At 43.0% G+C, this 25,928-nt stretch overlaps 1 protein-coding gene across 1 annotated transcript in view; it reads left to right on the top strand.

Annotated features, from left to right (window-relative positions):
- Positions 1-25,928, top strand: part of KATNAL2 (katanin catalytic subunit A1 like 2) — a gene marked incomplete at its 3' end in the record, with an annotated part of 90,744 nt that overhangs the window by 42,410 nt on the left and 22,406 nt on the right. Inside the window, exons 3-11 of the mRNA XM_082852494.1 lie at positions 8,406-8,572; positions 9,880-9,922; positions 13,637-13,754; positions 14,873-14,971; positions 17,128-17,226; positions 17,436-17,513; positions 20,375-20,473; positions 22,776-22,839; positions 23,038-23,156. Of these exons, the coding sequence (XP_082708620.1) occupies positions 8,406-8,572; positions 9,880-9,922; positions 13,637-13,754; positions 14,873-14,971; positions 17,128-17,226; positions 17,436-17,513; positions 20,375-20,473; positions 22,776-22,839; positions 23,038-23,156 (886 nt within the window). The remainder of the gene's footprint in view (positions 1-8,405; positions 8,573-9,879; positions 9,923-13,636; positions 13,755-14,872; positions 14,972-17,127; positions 17,227-17,435; positions 17,514-20,374; positions 20,474-22,775; positions 22,840-23,037; positions 23,157-25,928) is intronic.

The following is a 25,928-nucleotide window of genomic DNA, read 5'->3' as shown; positions in this document are numbered from 1 at the left end:
ATGACTCTTTTTGAATTATGGTTTTCTCAGGGTATATGCCCAGTAGTGGGATTGCTGGGTCATATAGTACTTCTATTTTTAGTTTTTTAAGGAACCTCCATAGTGTTCTCCATAGTGGATGTATCAATTCACATTCCCATCAACAGTGCAAGAGGGTTCCCTTTTCTCCACACCCTCTCCAGAATTTATTGTTTGTAGATTTTTTGATGATGGCCATTCTGACCAGTGTGAGGTGATACCTCATTGTAGTTTTGATTTGCATTTCTCTAATGATTAGTGATGTTGAGCATCCTTTCATGTGTTTGTTGGCAATCTGTATGTCTTCTTTGGAGAAATGTCTGTTTAGATCTTCTGCCCATTTTTGGATTGGGTTGTTTGTTTTTTTTGATATTGAGCTGCATGAACTGCTTTTATATTTTGGAGAGTAATCCTCTGTCAGTTGCTTCATTTGCAAATATTTTCTCCCATTCTGAGGGTTGTCTTTTCATCTTGTTTATAGTTTCCTTTGCTGTGCAAAAGCTTTTATGTTTCATTAGGTCCCATTTGTTTATTTTTGTTTTTATTTCCATTTCTCTAGGAGGTGGGTCAAAAAGAATCTTGCGGTGATTTATGTCATAGAGTGTTCCTCCTATGTTTTGCTCTAAGAATTTTATAATGTCTGGCCATACATTTAGGTCTTTAATCCATTTTGAGTTTATTTTTGTGTATGGTGTTAGGGAGTGCTCTAATTTCATTCTTTTACATGTAGCTGTCCAGTTTTCCCAGCACCACTTATTGAAGAGGCTGTCTTTTCTCCATTGTATATTCTTGCCTCCTTTATCAAAGATAAGGTGACCATATGTACCTGGGTTTATCTCTGGGCTTTCTATCCTGTTCCATTGATCTATCTTTCTGTTTTTGTGCCAGTACCATACTGTCTTGATTACTGTAGCTTTGTAGTATAGTCTGAAGTCAGGGAGCCTGATTCCTCCAGTTCCATTTTTCTTTCTCAAGATTGCTTTGGCTATTCGGGGTCTTTTGTGTTTCCATACAAATTGTGAAATTTTTTGTTCTACTTCTGTGAAAAATGCCATTGGTAGTTTGATAGGAATTGCATTGAATCTGTAGATTGCTTTGGGTAGTAGAGTCATTTTCACAATGTTGATTCTTCCAATCCCAGAACATGGTATATCTCTCCATCTGTTTGTATCATCTTTAACTTCTTTCAACAGTGTCTTATAGTTCTGCATAGAGGTCTTTTGTCTCCTTAGGTAGGTTTATTCCTAGGTATTTAATTCTTTTTGTCGCAGTGGTAAATGGGAGTGTTTCCTTAATGTCTCTTTCAGATTTTTCATCTTTAATGTATAGGAATGCAAGAGATTTCTGTGGATTTTGTATCCTGCTACTTTACCAAATTTATTGATTAGCTCTAGTAGTTTTCTGATAGCATCTTTAGGATTCTCTATGTATATATAGTACCATGTCATCTGCAAACAGTGACAGTTTTACTTCTTGTTTTCCAATTTGGATTCCTTTTATTTCTTTTTCTTCTCTGATTGCTGTGGCTAAAACTTCCAAAACGATGTTGAATAATAGTGATGTGAGTGGGTAACCTTGTCTTTTTCCAGATTTTAGAGGAAATGGTTTCAGTTTTTCATCATTGAGAATGATGTTGGCTGTGGGTTTGTCATAGATGGCCTTTATTATGCTGAGGTAAGTTCCCTCTATGCCTGCTTTCTGGAGACTTTTTATCATAAATGGGTGTTGAATTTTGTCAAAAGCTTTTTCTGCATCTATTGAGATTATCATATGGTTTTTATCCTTCAGTTTGTTAATATGGTGTATCACATTGATTGATTTGCGTATATTGAAGAATCCTTGCATTCCTGGGATAAACCCCACTTGATCATGGTGTATGATCCTTTTAATATGCTGTTGGATTCTGTTTGCTAGTACTTTGTTGAGGATTTTTGCATCTATGTTCATCAGAGATATTGGCCTGTAGTTTTCTTTCTTTGTGACATCTTTGTCTGGTTTTGGTATCAGGGTGATGGTGGCCTCGTAGAATGAGTTTGGGAGTGTTCCTCCCTCTGCTATATTTTGGAAGAGTTTGAGAAGGATAGGTGTTAGCTCTTCTCTAAATGTTTGATAGAATTCGCCTGTGAAGCCATCTGGTCCTGAGCTTTTGTTTGTGGAAAATTTTTAATCACAGTTTCAATTTCAGTGCATGTGATTGGTCTGTTTATATTTTCTATTTCTTCCTGGTTCAGTCTCGGGAGGTTATGCTTTTCTAAGAATTTGTCCATTTCTTCCAGGTTGTCCATTTTATTGGCATATAGTTGCTTAGAGTAATCTCTCCTGATCCTTTGTATTTCTGCAGTGTCAGTTGTTACTTCTCCTTTTTCATTTCTAATTCTATTGATTGGAGTCTTCTCCCTTTTTTCTTGATGATTCTGGCTAATGGTGTATCAATTTTGTTTATCTTCTCAAAGGACCAGCTTTTAGTTTTATTGATCTTTGCTATCGTTTCTTTCATTTCTTTTTCATTTAGTTCTGATCTTTATGATTTCTTTCCTTCTGCTAACTTTGGGGTTTTTTTGTTTTTCTTTCTCTAATTGCTTTAGGTGTAAGGTTAGGTTGTTTATTTGAGGTTTTTCTTGTTTTTTGAGGTAGGATTGTATTGCTATAAACTTCCCTGTTAGAACTGCTTTTGCTGCATCCCATAGGTTTTGAGTTGTCGTGTTTTCATAGCCATTTGTTTCTGGGTATTTTTTGATCTCCTCTTTGATTTCTTCAATGATCTCTTGGTTTTTAGTAGCATGTTGTTTAGCCTCTTATGTTGGTATTTTTTACAGGTTTTTTTCCTATAATTGATAACTAGTCTCATAGCGTTGTGGTCAGAATAAATACTTAATATGATTTCAATATTCTTAAATTTATGAAGGCTTGATTTGTGACCCAAGATGTGGTCTATCCTGGAGAATGTTCCATGAGCACTTGAGAAGAAAGTGTATTCTGTTGTGTTTGGATGGAATGTCCTATAAATATCAATTAAGTCCATCTTGTTTAATGTGTCATGCAAAGCTTGTGTTTCCTTATTTATTTCCATTTTGGATGATCTGTCCATTGGTGAAAATGGGGTGTTAAAGTCCCCTACTATTATTGTGTTACTGTCAATTTCCTCTTTTATGGTTGTTAGCATTTGCCTTATGTGTTGAGGTACTCCTACGTTGGGTGCATAAATATTTACAATTTTTATATCTTCTTCTTGGATTGATCCCTTGATCATTATGTAGTGTCCGTCTTTGCCTCTTGTAATAGTCTTTATTTTAAAGTCTATTTTGTCTGATATGAGACTTGCTGCTCCAGCTTTCTTTTGATTTCCGTTTGCATGGAATATCTTTTTCTATCCCCTCACTTTCAGACTGTATGTGTCCCTAGGTCTGAAGTGGGTCTCTTGTAGACAGCATATATAGAGGTCTTGTTTTTGTATCCGTTTAGCCAGTCTATGTCTTTTGGTTGGAGCATTTAATCCATTTACATTTAAGGTAATTATCGATATATATGTTCCTAATTACCATTTTCTTAATTGTTTTTGGTTTGTTTTTGTATGTCTTTTCCTTCTCTTGTGTTTCCTGCCTAGAGAAGTTCCTTTAGCATTTGTTGTAAAGCTGGTTTGGTTGTGCTGAATTCTCTTAACTTTTGCTTGTCTGTAAAGGTTTTAATTTCTCCATCAAATCTGAATGAGATCCTTGCTGGGTAGAGTAATCTTGGTTGTAGGTTTTTCCCTTTCATCACTTTAAATATGTCCTGCCACTCCCTTCTGGCTTGCAGAGTTTCTGCTGAAACGTCGGCTGTTAACCTTCTGGAGATTCCCTTGTATGTTTTTTGTTGCTTTTCCCTTGCTGCTTTGAGTGTTTTTTCTTTGTATTTAATTTTTGATAGTTTGGTTAATACGTGTCTCGGTGTGTTTCTCTTTGGGTTTATCCTATATGGGACTCTCTGTGCTTCCTGGACTTGATTGACTATTTCCTTTCCCTTGTTAGGAAAGTTTTCGACTATAATCTCTTAAAATATTTTCTCAGACCCTTTCTTTTTTTTTTTTCTTTCTTTTTTTTTTTTTTTTGCGGTACGTGGGCCTCTCACTGCTGTGGCCTCTCCCGTTGCGGAGCACAGGCTCCAGACGCGCAGGCCCAGCAGCCGTGGCTCACGGGCCCAGGCGCTCCGCAGCATGTGGGATCCTCCCGGACCGGGGCACGAACCTGTGTCCCCTGCATTGGCAGGCGGACTCGCAGCCACTGCGCCACCAGGGAAGCCCTCAGACCCTTTCTTTTTCTCTTCTTCTGGGACCCCTATAATTCGAATGTTGGTGCTTTTAATGTTGTCTCAGAGGTCTCTGGGACTGTCCTCAATTGTTTTCATTCTTTTTTCTTTATTCTGCTCCCTTGCAGTTATTTCCACCATTTCATCTTCCAGCTCACTTATCCATTCTTCTGCCCCAGTTATTCTGCTGTTGATTCCTTCCAGAGTATTTATTTTTAATTTGTTTATTTAATTTATTTATTTTTGGCTGCATTGGATATTCCTTGCTGTGCGTGGGCTTTCTCTAGTTGCGGAGAGCCTGGGCTACTCTTCGTTGCAGTGTGTGGGCATCTTATTGCGGTGGCTTCTTTTGTTGTGGAGCACGGGCTCTAGAGTGCAGGTTCAGTAGTTGTGGCACGCAGGCTCAGTAGTTGTGGCATAGGCTCAGTAGTTGTGGCTCACGAGCTCTAGAACGCAGGCTCAGTAGTTGTTGCGCATGGGCTCAGTTGTTCCGCAGCATGTGGGATCTTCCAGGACCAGGGCCCGAACCCATGTCCCCTGCATTGGCAGGCGGATTCTTAACCACTGTGCCACCAGGGAAGCCCTAGAATATTTTTAATTTCAGTAATTGTGTTGTTCCTCACTGTTTGTTTGCTGTTTAGTTCTTCTAGATCCTTGTTAAATGTTTCTTGTATTTTCTCCATTCTGTTTCTGAGATTTTGGATCCTCTATACTATCATTACTCTGAATTGTTCTTCAGGTAGTTTGCCTATTTCGTCTTCATTTATTTGGTCTTGTAGGTTTTTAACTCGCTCCCTGTCTGTAACATATTTTTTTGTCATTTCAGTTTTTTGTTTTTGTTGTTGGGTAGTGCTGTATTCTTGTCTTACTGGTTGTTTGGCCTGAGATGTCCAGCACTGGAGTTTGCACTCAGTTGGATAGAGCTGGGTCTTGGTGCTGAGATGAGGACCTCTGGGAGGCCTCACTCCGATTCATATTTCCTGGGGTCTGAGGTTCTCTGTTAGTCCAGCAGTTTGGACTCAGAGCTCCCACCACAGGAGCTTGGGTCCAGCCACCAGCCTGGGAACCAAGATCCTGCAAGCTTTGCGGCATGGAAAAAAAAAAGTAAGAAAGAAAAAAAGCAGTACAATATCAAAGAATAAAAAACAAAATAACATTAGACACATAAAATATATGTTAGGAAAAATAAAACTATAATTGAAACAAGTACAACAAGGTAAAATAAAACCACAACAGAAAAAAGAAAATAAAAAGGGTGGGGGAGACAAGCCAGAAGGAGAGAACAATAACAAAGTATAAAGAATAAAAGAAAATTAGGAAAATAAAAGATTTATTAGGAAAAATAAAAATATAAAAGAATCAACAACAATGAATCAACAAGGTAAAACAGAACCCCAGTCTAAAAGAGGAAAAAAGGAAAATAAAGAGCCTTGGCTATGGGGGCAGAGTTTAGGCAGGGTGGAATTTAGGCAGGGGTGGGGTTTAGGGTGGGGCGGGACCTAGGCAGGTGGGAGGTGACGTTTGAGCATGGGGCGGGGCCTAGGCTCAGGACCCATGCAGCCAGAAAAGGCCTTGGGGGTGGGGCCTAGGCGGGGCAACGTTCAAGCGTGGGGCGGGGCCTCTGCTTAGGACCTGCTCGGAAGGGGAGAGGCAGCATGTAGAAAGGGGGGCCTCTGGAGTGTGGAGTTCCGGAGTTTGAAGGTAGGGCCCTGGGTGAGGGTGTGTGTGTGGGGTTTAGGCCCAGAGCGTTGGAGAGGGTCTCCGAGTGTAGAGGTGGGGCCCTGTGTGGGGGTGTAGGGGCGGGGCTTGGGCTCTGCACAGCAGGAGGGAGGCTCCGAGGGCAGAGGATTAGGCCCGGGAGCCCAAGAGGCTCCCTGGTGCCTAAGAGGACAGGGAAAGTGCTGGCCCCGTTCCCTTCCATTCCTTCGTGCCCCTCCCCCACCATCTCCCTCAGGGTCTCTCCCGTCGCCACTGGACCCCTAACTGTGGGTGGGTCCCGCTGGGTGTAGGAACTCCTCCCCTCCCCCAGCCACCCCTTAGGGATGCTGGTCCCGGAGGTCTGGCCTTTACTTTTGCTCCCCCTTCCCTCCCTCCCACTCCCTCAGGACCCGCGTGGCTGGAGGGGGCCTAGGTGGGCAGAGTATCAGGCCTGGGATCTCAGCAGGTTCCTGAGGGCCTGAGTGGGCAGGGGAAACCTGGCCACGCTCCCTTTGGATCCTCTGCCCTCCCAGTGTTCCCCAGTTTCCCCCTTTGGGCGTGGGATCCCTTCCCCTCCCCCAGCCGCCCCTCGGGCGCCACTCCCGTCCCGCCTCCACTTCTCCCCCTGCACTCCCCCCACGACCCACGTCCTACCCGGTCGCTGGGGGTACCTCCCGTCCCCTTAGGTGTCCATGGTCTCCCTCCGGTGCCTGGTAGGTACCCTAGTTGTGAGGAGACGCGAATTCCAAATCTTCCTAATACGCCATCTTGACTCCGCCCCTCATCATGTATTCTTATAATTTTTGTTTAAGTCAAAACCCTATGATCGGGAGGGAGACGCAAGAGGGAAGAGATATGGGGATATATGTATATGTGTAACTGATTCACTTTGTTATAAAGCAGAAACTAACACACCATTGTAAAGCAGTTATATTCCAATAAAGATGTTAAAAAAAAAAAAAGACTCGCCCCCAAAAGAACAAAAAAACCCCCTATGATCCTGGGAAGAGTTCAGAATGTAATGTGATGTCAGCAATCTTTATATTGCTGACAATAAAAACAATCTTTATATATACAAGCAATCTATAGTGTAGGTTCCCATCTTTTTTTTTTTTTTAAACAAGTGCATATATGTAAGTATATGTGTTTTTAATCACTTAAAAAATGTTTGGAAAGAGAGAAAATGTTAACAGTCATTATCTTTGAGTAATGGAATGTTCTTTTGACTCATCTGTATTTTCTAGTGTTTTTTTAAATGAACATGTATTACATCATACTAAACAAAAATTATTAATAAAAATGTATTTAGTTTTTCTCTCTGTAAAATGGTGATTAAGACATTGGGTAGAAGCGTGGTGAGCCATTAATAAGTATAGAAGCTGACAGACTACAGTCAATTGATGTTTGCAAATTCTTTAAAATTAGCAAGGTCATTGGAAATAGCCACGGCAACCTCTTTCAAGGAAGTCCAGTCTTCTAACTGATCTGAATCTGGGACAGGGAAGGAAGCATAATAAAAAAGAGTTTTCTCCTCTACCTTCCCAGATTTGAAATCAAAGAGAAGGAACTCTAACTGCAATGAGAATTTTTAATCTGAGGTCCTTGGATGAGCTCCTGGAATTGTATGCTAATTTGTGCATATTGCACAGTTTTCAGGAGAGAATTTTTGGTTTTAAAAGAAGTTAGGGACTCAGATTAAAACCAGAGAGTTTTTCCACTTTCAGAGGATTGTGAGACAAGGAGCTTGCCTTCATTGCTAAGACCACTTAAGTCAGATGGCCTTACAACTGACCACGTTAAAAACGAGTGAGAAACCCATGGTGATGACACTACATGCATGCAGAGGCACCTGGTAGTATAATCTGTGACTGATGAAGAAATTATCAGAAATACAATACATCCAAGTAGATGACGTCTTCTTATACTAAATTTCCTCGGTGATATTGATCAACATATTTTTGGAATTCCCTTTAGAGCACATGACATATTCTTTTGAGTTGCCTCAGTGATGGCAAATCTTGCCTGTTGGGGTTGAATTGGGGTTTTATCAATTGTCAAATGTGACCTAAAATGAATACTGGTAAATAAAGAAGTAATCAAGTTGGGCAAATAATCATCTTTGGCTAAAAATGAGTAAAAGTAAATTACAAGACATTTTCTTAGTTGATTTAGTTATTTGACTTTTAAGTACTTACAAAATGTTTTGAAAGACAATATTTGGATATACTTAACCTATGTGGGGCTTCTTTCTCTATAGGCAAACCCCATGTATTCTGGTTTTCCTTTGATGCACTCTTCAATATAAGCCTACTATTTGTATTGAGTCTCCTTGGACTTATGATGCCTGTTTGCCTTCATTCTTTTTACCTAGAGTTAATTTTTTCTTTCTCCTGTGAAATGGCCAGATATATTGATGCAGCCAATGCTTTGGAGCAAGAAACTAAACTGGGGTTACGACGTTTTGAAGTTTGTGACAACGTTGATCTTGAAACTATTTTGATGGAATATGAGAGCTATTATTTTATAAAATTTCAGAAATACCCCAAAATTGTCAAAAAGGCATCAGACACAGGTATCTTTACGTTTCGTGTTTCTTCCTCATTTTATTTCCAGATAGATGATGTCCCCCACCCTACACTGAAGGAATAGACCGAAGGATTGTGTAGCCTCTCTTAGATCCAGTGCAGACAATTTAAACATGACATCTGGACATTGATGTCCCTTTTGTCACTTTGGCATTTGTTTGAGGACTGTATGATTTAGGGCAGTGAAAGCAAAACCCCAGTGTGTCACAGGTACTTTTTAGAAGATCAGCATTACTTTCGTTTCTTTAGAGATGAAAAGAGCTGTTGGAAGACAATAAGTGACAGAAGACTTTTTTCTTGTTGGGAAGACCTATTATCCATCTTGAAAATAACATGAAAATGAGTATTGGTGAGGCTAATAGCTCATGTATAGATAATGAAATGCTTTTGGAAGCCATCAATCCAGATAATGATCAATATAATGCAAAGACCCAGTATAGGTTAACAGTCAAGGAGGCTGGCTGGAGGAAAGATCTAAAGTTAGGGTCCTGTGTTTTGTAGTGACATTGACTTAGAAGTCTGTAAGTGGGGAAAGTAATTATAAACCAAGGGAGATCATTGTCCTGTTTACAAGGCACTTGTTAAGCCACAGACTTTAACATTTCATGTGGGGACCAGGAAACCAAGAGGAATATCAATTAAAATTAGCCAGCACTGAATCTCAGAGCTGGAGGTGTTCTGAGAGGGTGGTGTTTTATCTGAGCTCCCTTCCAATGCAGGGTTCAAAGCTCCACATCCTTGGCTGGTTGTTGGATCTGGGTTTTGGCAGAAAATGCACTGACTCCTAACCACTGGGCCGCCAGGACTGTTATTGACATGATCTGATATCTAGAATGCTAGTTCTAGCTTGGAACCACACTCTCCTGGGATATTGGACACAATGTCTTTTTTTTTAAGGTAAACAGGCAAAATAGACTGGTAAGTGTTCCCTGCCAGGCTCATGCAATCATCCTGGTGTCCCAGGGACCACAGCAAAATGGTGTCAAGTTCATGAAAACTTAATAAAATGGTAACTATAAAGCTAGCCCACATTGGAGGTGCCACTGAGTCTGTGTTCTCCAACATGTTTAATATCTGAGGTCTTTGGGGTCCTTGTGTGGAAATGCTTGGGAAGCATGGGCTTCTTTCTCTTCGCCGGTAGGTAATTCCACTCCTCTCTGGATGAGAATAGCTTAGAGTTTATGGATGTAGCACAAATTTTAAGAACAATGTAAAAGGAAAAACATACCTGAAAAATCGCTTTCTCTTAAAAATTAAATCTTTCCTTTTCCTCCCAATATTTGTTTTGCCACAGCAGAAAATAATTTACCACAAAGAAGTGGAGGGAAGACCAGAAGGTAAAGTAAATAGTAATTCATCTTGACCAACTCAACTCTAGGAGTTTGTGGGATCTGTTTCCAGAAGATTCTCTAGTGCAGCTCCATGTCTGCCTACCAGCAATACCAGACTGGTCCTGTGACCTTGGTGGACCCAGCCACGGGTTCCCCTCATGTTACAGATGTTCAGGACATGGACCAATGTCTGTCGGTTCTCTGGTTTTACCACAAAGAATTGCGTCCACTGATGCTCTGTCTTTCTAGGCTGGGTGGTATGAAAAGTACGGACCTCAGAGATTAAAAGACCCATGTTCAGCTCCCAGCTCTGCCACTTACAAGCTTGGAGCAGGAGCCTGACACATAGTGAGTTCCTGCCACATAGTAAGCACCCAAGAAATATAATTTTCCCTTTTCATGTCGTACCTGTCATTTCTTTGTGCACTCCAGATCACATGTCCTGTCTGAAGGGAATCAGATCTATCTTTTCCTCTCCTTTTCTCATGCTCACCTTATATTTCTTTCTCCAGCTTCTCAAATCCAAGTCTCATCTGGCACTTGGGGTATCTGATTAGAGCCCCTCTGTCTCTTGACCATCCTGGGTTGACAGAGGCCCCCAGTCTTGCCTCAGTGTCCATCCCATTCCTCTCTTCACTCCAGACCACACCCCTGTCGTCGGAGCCTGTTCAGAAATGCCCCGGACGGCACAGCTTTGGGGCATCAAGGCCTGTGGTATTACAATAAAGCCCAGACCTCAGGGGAAGGTGGAAGTGGGCTTCCGGCAGGGGCCACACAACCACTCAGGCAGTGAACAACATTTTTTAAAATCTTAGAATGCAATTGAAAGGAGTAAACTTAGATTGTGATCATAATAAGCAACTCATTAGGCCATCAAGAAGTGTTGTGAATTCCGCGAATCCCGCTAGGCTCTCTGCTCTGTGACTCCAGTCCCTTGTCTGCAGCCTAAGAAGGAAGGGACTGAGACACCTCACCTTTTATGAGCGAAGGTGTTTGACATCGCTTGTAGAAGAGCCCTGGAGCCCGAGCCTGCTTCCTGATGATACTCACTGTGATACTCAGCCTGAGGCTGCCTTTGCTTTGTGCGACTCTTTAGGAACAGGTTTACTGTTTTGACCAAAGTGTTCTTCTTTTATTTATGGTTTCCATAAAGCTAGTCAGACTCTGGTAATAAATGATAACTACTTGGGAACAGAAACAGTGAGCAGCATTTTAAGAGGCAGCTTTGGAGCGCATTTGGATTCTGATAGCTTTGCAGCCACACATTCATGTCTGGAACTTCCTCAGCATTCCTTACCTGGCAGAACGTTCTGTGAGTGAATGTCCCTGGAGCCCTTTGCCTCCCTTTAGGGCTGGAGCATGGTGGCATCGGACAGCTGGGGGCTTCTTCAGCCCCTCTCTGGGTAGCTGTTTGTACATGGCAACCATCGAGGTTGGATGGCAAAGGGTTGGCGTCAGGAAGGATAACTAGAAAAGTGATGCATGGTGTTTGTGTATAATTTTCTACTTAAAATAGTTATTGAAATGAGAGGTTGTGTCATGAGACTGGTTATTAACAAATGAAAGTGCTTTTTCCTAATTCCTGCATCTCACACCAGAGAGCAAGCTCCGACGTTACAGATTTGCAGATGACCCAAAGGGGGCAAGGTTACCTTGTGTGAGGAATGACAGAATTAGGATGCCAAAAGATCTGGACAAATTAGGAGACGGGTCCAGAATAGCAGGATGAACTGTAATGAAATAATGTTTAAGGTCTAATCAAAGATTCACAACAAATAGCTCCATTATTACAAAATCTGAGACCTAGAAATCTGAGTGACAGAAGATGCAGTGTGAGTCGACAGTATGCTGTGATTGCTGATGTGGTCTCGGGCCTCATCAATAGAAACACAGCGTCCAAAACGTAGGAAGTGACTCTATTCCAGTCAGATGACAGTGGACAAAGGGAAGATGACCAGGATGAGGACGACTCTGGGAGCCAGGTAACCTTAGGAGTGCTTGGAGCAACTGGAGGTGTTTAGCTTGAAGAACAGAAGACTTGGGGTGGGGGTGGGCACCTAGAACAACACGGTGGCAGTCTTCACTTTCTAAAGAGAGATTAGGCCTTCTTTGCAGAATTCCATAGGGCACACCAAGGACTGGTGACTAAAGTTAAAGCAGGGTGAATTTGGTTTCATATTCAGAAGAATTTTACATTTAGAGCTGATTGGAAATGAATTGCATTGCTTGTACATTAGTGCACATGTCTTTGGTCATGTCAAAGCAGATCTGTGAATCAGTTACCTCCAATGGGAAATCAAAGTGGGAAAATGACTCCCGGTTCTTCGCCAGCCTCACAAGGATGTTTAGGCACGTTTTATATATATGTATCACGTATATAGATGTATATGTGTGTATGTGTATATATATATATATATATATGTCTCCTTACTTCATTTAAACCAATGCTACTCATAGGGTTTGTACTTGTACAATGCTTGGCACTCATTTCATAGATGGTTGATTTTTGTGCCAGCAAAATGCCTAAGGGACAGACATTCTTGTTCCTTGGTTACAGATGAAAGACAAATGCACTGAGAAACCGCCAGTTGTCCACGTCTTATGACACTCACCCCAGAGGGCCCAACACTGGGATCACCACGAGCGGACACTGGTGTGGTATTGGCGTGGGTGATCTTGCTGGCCAAATACCTACGCGTTTATATTAGACACCAGCAACTTTTTCTTTCCTACAAAAAAATGGGGTTGAAATAGCAGCTCTGTGAGACCACTTAGAACATGGGGAGAAATACTTCTAGCGAACGTCCTGTAAACGCTCCTCACGTGAGGGACGAGAACCAAACAACCTCCCATGGGGGAGCTCATGTTCTGCCCCGTGAGCACACCCTGCCTCTCTCTGGATATCGTCGCCTACCTGAAAATATTCCATGTCTACTTATGCGGACATAGTGACAGGTTTATTTTACCTTTGAATTGATGTATGACATAAACACAGTCAAATGCATGCATACTCTTTGAACCACCACAAGTCCCACCCCCGGGGTGGGCCCCCTTGCAGGCAAGGCTCCCCGTCTCCACCAGAGTTAGCTACCACTGGGACTTCCAGCCCCATCAGTTCATTTTGCCTCAAGTGAACAATATTTGGTGAAAATTTGTTCTGCAAATGTGAATGATCTGTGACAGCAGAGATGAGGGAACTTTGCCTCCCTTCCACAAGCCACTTTTGATGCTGGCTGTGCGCGGCTTGAAAGGCAGTAGGCAGGGTGCACCCAGCACGATGGATTGAGACGACGGACAGATGCCCAGGACTTCCTAACGTTTCTTAATTTCAGCAGGAGGACCCCTTCCTGGCCCGCACCCTTCCCCTGGTCTGAGTGCTGTTGTTAAAGGAAGGTGGGAAGAAACATCTGAGGAATGCTTGTAGAGCAGTGTGTTCTTAGGGATAGAAAGCTATCTGTAGAAGCCAGGTGGTGTGAAGGGGAAATGAAGAGAGGGTGTCGGGGACCTCCAGGAGGAAGTGGACCCTCTAGCCCAGTCTTGGAGGAACCTGGATAGACTGAAGAGGGACAGGGCCGGGCTGGGCAGAGTGGGAGGACAGTGCAGATAGACTTGCATCTGCAGATCTTTCCAGAACTCTCTTTAAATGCACTATGCAAGGTGTTTAGCTGCCTCAGATTCAGTTAAAAGGACTTCCACCATGGTCTTTGTTCCCTCCTCTAGAGTGACGAGCGACAGTTGTCAAAATCTTCCCAAGATCAGCCAGCAGAGGCCACGGTCCAAAACCACGGTGGGGAAGCCAGGGGGCGCCAAGCCCCTCTACGGGGAGCATCCTAAAGAGGTCGGGCCGGCTTTACTTGACGTTGGTAAAATTGCAGGTGGCTGAGAAACAGCCCCAAGAAAAAAGTCACATTTATTTGTTTATTGAGCACAGTTTGATTTTGTTAAATTGTAGATTTTCTTCCAGCACACTGGGTTAAAAAGGACGGGCAGATCCCCAGGCTTCCTAACGTTTCTTCACTTGGAAGGAGGACTCCTTCCTCCCCACAAGCTTTCCGTTGGTCTGAGTGCTGGGTGACAGGCCTTGAGGGGTGAGTCCTAGGCCCAGTCAGAGCAGGAGGGCCTGGTCTTCACGAAACACAATCCTCCCGCTTGAGGAAACCGTAGGTGCCAGCTCTACCTGTCCTGAAGCATGTCCCTGGGGTCCGAAGTGTAGGCCAGTGTAGTCTTGGGTGTGGCTGGGCCTCACAGTCTCCTACTGGGTTTCTCCAAGACGCACATGGTGGGTCACCACCCCAGACCTCCACACTGGACTTTTGGGGAAAGAGATGGGTAGCAAGAGGAGAGAGCCCAGCAGGCGGGTGAAATCCTTGCCAAGAACCTTCTGGTTTAGGACAAAACATACCAGGTTTCAAAGGAAAGAGAACTAATGGAAATGGTGAAGAGGAATGAAAGAATGCATGTCAAAGCGGTCTGGTGGGATAGAAAGGCATCATCACAAAACTCAGTTGGTCAAAAGGCATCTCTCACCTGCAAGGAGGTTGTGTGGTCCTGGCCATTGCAAACTGGCTCAGGGGGAGGGGAGGTGAAGGGGGGCAGGATGAATCCCACAGGAGGCTGGCTAACTGTCGACTATGTTGCATCTCCAAACTCAGCCGCCCCTGCCCACAAATACCTCTGGCCCGAGGATAAAAGACAGGCCAGTGAGTGGGCATGGGTGGAGGCCCAACCATTTCCTCCACTGCTTGTGCTCTCAGAGCCCATGGCTTCCTGGGACAGCTCCTCCTTCCTGGCACAGGCAGAGTTTATTCATCTTGTTGGGTCTGCACAGAAGAGGTTGAATCACACGTGGGAGTCCCCGTTTGCAGAATGGTGTGGGACGACGGGACGGGCAGCTGCAGCCAGCATCTCGAAGTTGCTTTCCGCAGCTGACTTCTCACTGTCTTCCTCTTTCTCCAGGAGCTTGTCAATCACACTCATAAGGAGAGTGCTGACTTTGGCTTAAGTATATCTGGAATCAACAAAGGCAGTGGAGAAGAAAACATCCGCCCACCAAAAGTAAGTGGGACTCATGAACTGAACACTAAATGGGGGAATTCCCTTTTCTTTTTGAAAATGAAAAATTTTAAGTGTTATATTTGTCAAAGAGGAAAAGTAATATGTGATGATCAAAGGTTGGCTGTGGGGTGAATTGGCAAGGGACTGGCTGTGGATGAGACCCTGAGGTGCTGGTCTGGATCTCCCTCCTGGGTGGATGGACTTGAATGAACGGCCCCATCTCCAAGGGGCTCAGTTTCCCATTTGTAAATTGCTGGGTTTGGAAGAGATGGCTTCTAAGGTTCCTCTCAGCTTAAAAATTCTGTGATGACAGTGACAAAGTGCTCTGCGATACCTAAGGAGTTGTGGCCTTGCACTCATTCTTTTCTGCCCTGTCAGCAGGAGTTGACTAGCAGTGTTCCTTTCTCCTTGGAGATGTGGCTCCAGGCTTGAATGTAATTTCATGTGAACCAGGAAACCTCAGTTGATATAAGGCTGATCTTGTCCTCAATAGATATTTACCCCTTTCCTAATGAACCTCACGTCCTGATTCGTAAATAACAGTCTCTCAAACAGAAAAGACCCATATTGGGTAGTTGTAGGCCAAAGGTAGGTAAAAGTGGGTCACTTGGAAATAAAAAGCAGCATCGACACCAACGTGTTTCTCTTGATTATAACTTTTCAGGGTTGAATATCATTGAGTCATCTTTCTTTCTTCGATCGTACGGGACTGCTGACTTACCTCTGGCCAGCTCTTCTCAGGCAGACCAAACTCTGGGTGTGTGTGTCTGGAGGGGAACTGGGAGCATCTATCTCCCTGAAATCAAGGGGAGCCGCTTCATGGGCCAGAACTGGCTCCTTTTAGGCCCTCGATTATATGGGTGATTCCTGGAGGTGACACATTCGAATCACTGCTGCCCATAGAGGAATACTACCCTGCTCACCGTCACTACCTATGTCACATTTTTGGTCACTTGTGTGCCCAGCAATGCTGCTCTCATGAACATCTCATGTTAATGTGAATGGATGTTTCTGATCAGGTCAAGGAAGGGGCTATTTAACCCAGCACTTAACCTTTGAAAGAATCTGGCTATAAATTCTCTTTGCAGCAGAAATGTCCTCAGGGTAAACTGTGGACGGTTTTCTCCCTAGCATTTCATAAGCTGAATGAGGGCATATGGTCAGGGGCCTATCTCCAAAATGGGTCTTTCATCACCATCTCAGAGCCCCTAGCTTCATGATTCCCAGGCCCCCGTGCAAATTTTGTAGATGTGCTGTTTCCAAAGGCACTAGCTTTGGAGTCAGCCAGCCTAGGTTCAAAGCCCAGGTCAGACCTTCCTGGCTGTGAACCTTGGGCAAGTTGTTTAATCTCTCCAAGCCTCGTTTCTCTCATCTGTGAAATGGAAATAATCATAGTGCCCACTTCCAAGGTCATAATGAATGGAGTGCCTTAGTCTTACACCCAGCACATAATAAGCACTCAGTAGATGTTGGCTACTGTTACTGTCTTTTATTTTTTACAGGCATCCTTGCTTTTTCATTCTGCCTCTAGGGGAGACAGAAGGAGTATGGGTAGGGGAGACAGATATCTGGGTTTGAATCCTGGTCTTAAGTAACTTGTTAGCTGTATGGCCCTGGGCAGATCATTTAACTTCTCTGGCCTTACCTCCACATCTGTGAAACTAGAATGCCATTCCCGACTAGCAGAAGTGTTAGAAGGATTGGAAATAATCCTCACAAGTACCTTGCACACCTGTTTTGTGCCAGGCAGTCTCCTGAGTGGTAAATGTACAGTGTGGTCCATAAATAGGAGCTATCAATATTCTTGTGCCAGTGAAGTCTTCCTGCGTGTGGAATGTTTAAAAAGGATGAGACAATACAGGGGAAGTAGACATGTAGGAAGCAGATGGTGTGACAGGAACTGACAAATGCTTTGGAATTTTATCCAAACCAACTCCATTCTGAAGAATTTCTTTATAACTTGTTTCTTTTTCCTAGAGTGCCCCAACTTGATGAAATCATCTTGTTCATTATTAGTGCAGTTTCTTTTTGAGGCTTTAAGTTTGCACTACATACCAAGGCACATAAATGTGTCTTAATTTAATGAAACTGAGCTATTAAGGTTAGTCTCCCCTCATGTTTTAATAGCCGTTTCAATAACTGTTACTCCCTTTCAGGGCCAAATCATTGACTTCCGAGGGCTGCTCACAGATGCCATAAAAGGAGCAACCAGCAAACTTGGCTTGAATAGCTTCGACTGTAACCCAGACCCTTCAGTAAGTGGCTAAGCTGGGACATTCATCTTACAAACTGCCAAAATCCAGATGAACTTTGGGAATATAATTTTGAGTCCAGAGAAACCTTGAGATCAAGTCAAAGTTCATAGCAACCTGCCACCATTTGTGTCCTGGAGGTCCGTGCCCTGTTTTTCTTCCCAAGTGATGAATTAATATTGTAACATTAGGCTTTCTATTCCTATTGTCAGGAACGATTGTTGAAACCTCTGAGTGCATTTATTGGCATGAACAGTGAGATGCGAGAACTGGCAGCCGTGGTGAGCCGGGTAAGATCTGATATTCAATTCACAAATTTACGGAGGCGGATTGGGGCTCCTGGAGCATTGTGGGCTGCTTCTTTTATTAATAACAATAAATATAATCATTTATTTATAAAGTGCCCCCACTTGCAAAGGCACTCATATTGTTTAGAGGCACAATAATGCATGATGAATAAATTATAGAATCGTAAAATTACAATATAAAAAGCCCACCATCTCACTATAGAGGCCAAGAAAACCCAAAGAGAAAAAGACTTAGAGTGGAAGGGACAGGTGAAAGGGTTTAGAGCCGAGCCAAGACTTAAGGAAAGAAAGCCTCTCAGAGAAGGAAAGAGCACGTCTGCGTCTTGTTTAAACAGTCGAAGCCTAGAAATAGAGATGTTGGGAGTCTGATTTCCTAACTGGAAATTTTCATGAAGAAACAGATTAGTAGGAAGGATCTTACCATCCAAACTACTGATTTTTCAAGATTGGCCTCCGGGACCTAGAGACAGTGAAGTTTAATGGTTAACGACACAGGCTGTGGAATAGGTTGACCTGGATTTGATTCCTAGATCCTCCTCTTTCTAGCTGTGTGACTTTGGGCAAGTTCCTTGGGAATAGAATAGATTCCTGAGTTATAGGAGGTTTTTCTAATTTCCAGTGATCTTGTATTTAATGAAAAACTGAAACCTAGACAGGCTCAGAGAGATGTTTAAAATGATGCAAGAACTTTACATCTACTCTGAGGTCATTAAGGTCTCCCAGGTCTCCTTTCAGCCCAGCATTTGTCCCCTGCACGCCTCTGATGTGTCAGGCATGTGCTGGTGGCTGGAAACACAAAGGTGAACGACTCAACACAGTCCTTGCCCATAAGAGTTTCTCGTCCCACGGGCAAGGTGCACTTTAGGAGCATAACGGATGGGTATTGTTGTGCCAAGGAGTGGGGAAAGTGTTAGGGAAGAAGATAAGCAGGAAACAGCCACGTGAAAAAAGAGTAGAAGAGGGTGGGGGGAGGCGTTCTGGGCAGAGGTGCAGACCTGTGAAGTTGTAGCGCTTGTGCAGTGCTTCTCAGGAGCCACCTGGGACGCAAGGAATGGTGGGAGATGGGCTGGAGAGAGAGGCCGGGGTTCCTGCATGTAAGGGTGCTGCGAACAGGACCCAGGGCTGGAGTCAGTCTGTGGGAGACTGGGAATCTTCGAAAGTCGTCCATCAGGAGAATGGGGCAATCAAATGTACTTTTAGACAGCTTGTTCTAATGACAGTGTGGAAGGCTATCAAAGACATGGAGATAGGAAGACCATCTCTGAAGTTATTGCCAGTGAGAGGATGAGGGATTGAGCCAGGCTGTGGTAATTAGGATGCATAAGAGAGCAGAGAAAAATATTTTTATACCCCCAAATCAATAGTCTTGTTAGTGTTTTTGCAAAAGGATACCAGGACTAGTGATAATAAAGTTGTAGAGTAGAAGTGGCCTGAAAGGATTCCATTTGGAACCCTTCCCACAGTACAGTGGGAGGCAGTCGTGCAGACCCTGCTTGAATGCTGACAGGGATGGGAGCTCACCACCTCCTGAGGCAGTCCTGCTGAGTCTTGAGAACTTTTGATTGATGTAAGGAGGGACTTCCTACTGGGAACTTAAACAGTACCACGTGGAATTCAATGTCAACTCTAGAAGAAGGCAAGGAATACTGCTATTATCTATGGATGCCTTGAACTCCAGGGTAGTTGAATCCCCACTGTGTGCCAAGCTTTTCCTAAGAAAGTGTGGTAATAAGAATGAGTGGGTGGTCCTTTAAAGACAGGGTGGTTCTCCCAAGATTTTGGAAGACTGAGACCTTTGTCAGCTCACCCAGGAATGGATCATACATACATCATACACCATGAAAATCACCTGCATAAATAGTTTCTCTAATAAAATTTGTCACTTCTGGTGAAGGGAACTGGGAGGATGGGGGACAGAAGTGGAGGTATAACATCTCACCAGAATTTTAAAAATATGTTTGTATATTTTTGAACCATGTGCATGTATTATTTATTTAAAAATTAAATAAATATAAAAGTAGTTTCCAGATTGTTCTGTAGTCACTCAGAATGACTTTGGAAAAGAGGTGGGTTTTTTGTTTTGTTTTGTTTTGTTTTTGGCCGTAACACTCTAGACATTCAGCTTGCCCAAAACAGCTCCTACTGAGAAAGGCCCCTGAGTGACTGTTCTGATCATCTAGTGAAATTGAAGTTTGGAAACTAAATTAGTATCAGTAAAAGCTACCTTAATTGATTACCCTCAGTGGTTGCTACAGGGCTCTGCTATGTGAGGGGAAGACTTTCGCTTGGTTGTTGGCTTCCTTGGATTTTGTAGAAGGAATTGCTCCTGATGGAAGTAGGGAGCGATCACTAGGGAAAAAGAGGAATTGGTTTCAGAGGAGCGTTCTCTCTTTTAGGCAGCAAATTAAGAGAGTGTTTTCGAGATCAAGGAGTAAGAGAGAGGGCAGGCAACGGCTAGGAACTATGTTTCAGAGTAAAAGCTAATGTAATTTGTAGGCATATTCTGTAGCTTCTTTGATTACGGTTGTAAATCAGCATGGTTTGCTATTGACCGAAGACAGGTATAGTCCCTCATTAGAAGATTTTCTTTTTTTACCCTAAAAGTACCATATTATATCAGCAATGTCTTCTTCAGGGAATATCACTGAATATTTTCATGACATCCCTTTGGTGAACTAGCCTCAGATTACAATGTGTATATATACACATGTATCTAATATGAAAAGTGTTTATCACAAGCACTTTGTGTCCTATTGTAAGTCAGGTATTCTGCTGCTCCAATGTTTATTACAGCTGTGGAGGAGAACATTAGTTTTAACAAAATGATCAAATGTGCATTGCAGGACATTTATCTCCATAATCCAAACATAAAGTGGAATGACATTATTGGACTCGATGCAGCCAAGCAGTTAGTCAAAGAAGCTGTTGTGTATCCTATAAGGGTAAGGATGGGAAGGAAGCCTCTTGGGACATATTTCTGTTCATTATCCATTGGACAAGCTATATGTCATATAGCCATCAGGAAGAGAATGACAGGGTGCTTTTCTGTCCACAAATTAACTTTTTGCCTGTGTCACAATATTTTGTCAACACTGGAGCACCAAGGCTCAGTCCATTCTAGGCAATTTGAAATCATGTTGCATATTGGGTGAAGGCAGGTGTCTGCTCTAAGAGGTAATTTAAGATCTAAGACTCTATAGTACATATGATTTGTCAGTTACTATAGGTTCAAATCAGCCTGCCTCCCTAAAAATATTTAGAGTAGAAATAACTGCCATAAGAGAGAGCATCTGACTTTTTTTGCATAGATCTTCCCCCTGCCCCCAACACCCCCATCATTGGGGGCTTTGCTTTCAGCTGGTTGTAAAGACTAGACAGCCCCTTCCAGGGCACTGGCCAATAGAGCCATAGGGCTGTGCTCAGCTTATTCCTGACAGAGTTTTGTGCAGAGTGGCTCACTAAATAGGAAGAAAAATAGAAAAACAAGACTCTTCATGTTTGGTTTACAACAGTGGTGATGAGAAGGTCAGTGTACCACATGGCTTTTGCTGTATAACAGACCACCCCAACACTTAGTGCCTTAGAATGACAATCATTTATTTGTTTGCAATTCTGTGGGTGGGCTCTTTGGGCTGGGCTTAGCTGGGCCAGTTTGGCTCTTTTCCACGTGATGTTGGTTGGGCTCACTCACACGTCTGGGGCATCAGCCAGCGTGGCTGGAAAAGCTGGAAAAGCTGTGAAAGCTGGGATCACCAGGCAGCTGAGGCCTCTCTCTGCCTCTCGTCCTCTGGCAGGAGAGCCATAGTCTTGCTCACACGGTGCAGAGAGTTCCCAGACAGAAGCAAGAAAGGGCAGGACCCAATCCGTGAGCCTTTCCCGTGTCTCATTGTCTGTATATTTGCTCGTCTCTATTTTCAAGTCTCTTCTTCTATTTGCTAATGTCCCACTGGCCAAATTCACAAGGCAAAATCCAGATTCAAGCGATAGGCAGATATCCTCTGCCTCTTGGTGGAAGGAGCTGCAAATAATTTGTGGCCATTTTTTGTAATCTCCTGCAGTTAGGATTACAGATTTACTTTATTGAATAACCTATTTATTCTTACCACTGGGCCCTTGCAGCCCCTGATTTTTGGATGCTTCTTTTTGAATGGGACAAATTCAGTAAATTTGGACTGTCTTCCCTTTCTTCCTTCCTGTGTTCAGCCATGGGGGTAAGAAATATACTGGTGTTCAGAATTAGTAGAAATGTATTTATTCCCTATTTCCTCTGAGTGGCTCTATTGTACAAGACTTCTTGTACGAAAGAATAGAACTGCCCAATCAGACTCTGGTTGTGTTATCTCCATGGTATTAGAAGTTCCACATGATGTCAACATTTTGACATTAGCATCAGCAAGAAACTAATAGCTAGTTATAATTTTACTATTATTTTTCCTTCTCCTTGGTTCTCTATCAACTCCAGATGGCTTGAGTTTGAACTAATGGGAGAGACTCACTGAAAGTCCACGCATGTTCTGTTTGGAGTCAGTGTCTCATAATGTATTCTGCACTGAATGTTCGCAACTTCCAAATCAGGCTTCACCATAGCTTTGAGCTTTATTCACATACACTTTTGTATGTTGGTTCTAGTATGTATCTTAAAGAGCATACCTGCTTCACAACATTCAAAAGATTGCCAGATGCTCTGCATATATGTCGAACTCTGGGGGAAATGATGTTATGCATGTGAGAAATGACTATTGAAACGGAGAGAAAAGTACCTACATATGCCTTTCTTCTCCTTAAAATAACTGCTCTTTTAAAAAGTGACAAAAATTAAGCCATGCATCCTATCAAGTGTGAAGGTAAAATTGGGATAAGTAAGATATATTTATGGGGGGGGGAAGGAAAAAGCCAGCCTTAAAAAAAGGAGGGCCTGGGCTTCCCCGGTGGCGCAGTTGTTGAGAGTCCGCCTGCCGATGCAGGGGACACGGGTTCGTGCCCCAGTCCGGGAAGATCCCACATGCCGCGGAGCGGCTGGGCCCGTGAGCCATGGCCGCTGAGCCTGCGCGTCTGGAGCCTGTGCTCCGCAACGGAAGAGGCTGCAACAGTGAGAGGCCCGCGTACTGGGAAAAAGAAAAAAAAAAGGAGGGCCTGACGCAGAGTTGCGTGTGTTTCACCCTAGCTCCCCTAGCTTGCCTGAGCTCAGGGCGCGCAGGCTGACGTACCGATACTAAACCTCATCCTTGTTCCTTGCTCCCATAGTACCCACAGCTGTTTACAGGAATCCTTTCCCCCTGGAAAGGACTGCTGCTCTACGGACCTCCAGGTAAAGGGCTTTCTGTTTTGGCCTTGGTATGAAGCGTGTGTGCAGAGGACGAGTTGCCCCATCTGTCCTTACTTCAGGGCTGGGGCAGTGCTTGCTGAGTAACCACCTCCTGTTTTGCTTGTGTGACTGCCTTCTGTCTGCAGGCAGAGGAATGGAGCTCGAGGGCCGCTCATATATTTTACCCACATGTGATTCTAGGTACAGGAAAGACTTTGCTGGCCAAAGCTGTGGCTACGGAATGCAAAACAACCTTCTTTAATATTTCTGCATCTACCATCGTAAGCAAATGGAGAGGGGATTCAGAAAAGCTTGTTCGGGTAGGGATTCTTGATTTTGGTTTTTTAGAATAAGTTCTGGCAAAATACCGTGGTACAAAATGAGGTTATATCTTACTTGTTTTAAGTGATTTGTATGTTCAAATTTATCCTGGATCTTAATTACCAAAAACCTGGGAGGTAGATTGACTACTGTGTGTGGCTATCAGTCATGCCCCTATCATCAAACATGATCTCCCTTCCTTTGGGAATTTGACCAACAGCCCTTTTGCAATTCATGCGACTTGGGAATAGAAGCTGGAAAAAATTGTCTCTGAAGTGGTCTATTATTTCTTCATTCAAGAAGCATTTATTATTAAGCATGTGCAGTATATTTAGTTAACATTTATTGAGAGGCTACTATGGTATGCTAGTCCCTATACTAGATACTCTAAGGAAGAATCAAGAAACTTAAAACTTAATTATTCTTTCAGGTGCTCTGAGCAACTTTCCTTTGCAGAGCCCATAGCCTGTAGGGATTTTTTTCTTCCCTTAAGAGATTGTTTCCATCTTTACAATATCTCATTCATAGTATATGGTATATTTTATATTATAAAATTTTACTATATCTTCCAGTCACCTTATGAGAACACTTGTTTTTTGGTTTATGCCTCAGTGTAAGGTAGGTCCTGCTTAGAAATCCTGTTAAACTATTGCACTCTGTAGGATGACTGATAAGTAATCAATACAAAGTGGATATAAATATGATATATTTTCTGAAAAGAAATTACTCTAAAATATTATGCTTAAATTACATTACTTTGGATAGACTTATTTTCAAAATATTCTGGCTTTTTGGAAATGATAATAAAATATTTTTAAAGGATTGATTTACCTAAAATAACCTATTACTTATTACTTTGTGATTGTTCTCAAGTTACTTCAAATGTGTAAGTTTTTATAAATTCTTATCACCCCTACCAGATTGTAATTCATGGAAATCTATGTTGACATCTTCTATTTCATTGTTCTTCATCTTGAGTCTAACTCAGTGCCAGACAGGGTTTAATTTTAGCTGCTCCTAAATTTATGGGTTCCATGTGATTCTAGTTAGCTAGATTTCAATTAGCTTAAATCCAACAAACTAGAATTCTTATCAGCCTGAAGACTTTTCTCTTTAACATTCCATTTCTGCGTGATGAGGAACAACAAAACTTACAAGGTGCCCCCAGAATCAGTTTAGATTCATCTCCTATTATGAAAAGTGGTGTTTTGAACTATGAGCACAAAACACTGCAAGGTGCTCGGAGGAAGATTCCCTGGACAAGACTCACCCAGGCAAAGAAGAAATTCAGATGTTTAATGAATATTCTGGTTTTTTTGTTTGTTTGTTTTGTTTTTGCGGTATGCGGGCCTCTCACTGCTGTGGCCTCTCCCGCTGCGGAGCACAGGCTCTGGACGCGCAGGCCCAGCGGCCATGGCTCACGGGCCCAGCCACTCCGTGGAATGTGGGATCTTCCCGGACCGGGGCACGAACCCATGTCCCCTGCATCGGCAGGCGGACTCTCAACCACTGCGCCACCAGGGAAGCCCTAATGAATATTCCTAACAAAGATTTAAACTAAATGGACTTTCTTGTTTAATGTTGAATAGCCAGAAAAGTCATTTAACTATAATGCTCCATTCTGTGTGAGCATTTTATTTAACTCAAGTTCTCCTCTGCTTCAGTATTGTTTTGCTAGACTTCTAAGAGTTAGGAAATGATTCCGCCCCCAATTTTTTCCCCTTCCTTTACCATACATTTAAAAAGTAGCCTTTCAGGGACTTCCCTGGTGGCGCAGTGGTTAAGAATCCACCTGCCAATGCAGGGGACACAGGTTCAGTCCCTGGCCCGGAAAGATCCCACATGCCACAGAGCCACTAAGCCCGTGCACCACAACTACTGAGCCTGTGCTCTGGAGCCTGCGAGCCACGACTACTGAGCCCGTGTGCCACAACTACTGAAGCCCACGCACCTAGAGCCCGTGCTCTGCAACAAGAGAAGCCACCGCAATTAGAAGCCCATGCACGGCAACGAAGAGGAGCCCCTGGAAGAGTAGCCCCCACTCGCCGCAACTAGAGAAAGCCAGAAAGCCAGAAGGCCCAGGTGCAGTAATGAAGACCCAATGCAGCCAAAGAAAAAAAAGTAGTCTTTCTGAAAAAAATAGTAAAAAAGACCCCTGAGCCTTCTCCCTGGAGGAAACTACTACAATTGCTTTCCAGAACATTTATTTATATCTACATTAACATCAACAACTGTATCTCGATCTCCCTCCTTTTAAGATACAAGTAGGAACATAGCACACATACTCTTCTGTACCTTGTGGGTTTTTTCACACTTAACAATGTAACTTGGATCTTGTTCCACACTATTATAGATAGACAGAACATGTTTTTAATATGTCTGCATGACACTTCATTGCATGGTTGTACCAAAACGTGTTTAACCAATCTTTTCTTAATACACATTTAGGTTGTTTCCAGTCTCTTGCTATTATGAAGAAAGCTACAGTGAAGAGTCTTTCTATACACGTGTCTTTGCATATAGTGTAGTGTAGGACAATTTCTTAGAAGTAGAGTTGCTGGGTCAGAAGGAAAGAAAACCACTGAGAGCCAAATTCCCTGCCGACAGGGTTGCACCAGCTTACATTCCCATCAGTGGTGTGTGTGTTTGCTTCCTCACACCCTGGCCAACACCATGTAGTACCCAAATTTAAAAATCTTTGCCAGTCTGATAGTGAAAGTAACATTTAAGTGCTCAAACATGCATTTCTTTCATTCTGAATGAATTTGAGC

Source organism: Leucopleurus acutus (genome assembly GCF_964270905.1).
Source record: "Leucopleurus acutus genome assembly, chromosome: 13".
NCBI classification, from domain to species: domain Eukaryota; kingdom Metazoa; phylum Chordata; class Mammalia; order Artiodactyla; family Delphinidae; genus Leucopleurus; species Leucopleurus acutus.
Note: the sequence above shows the minus strand (reverse complement) of the source record. Positions and strands in the feature narration are given on the sequence as shown.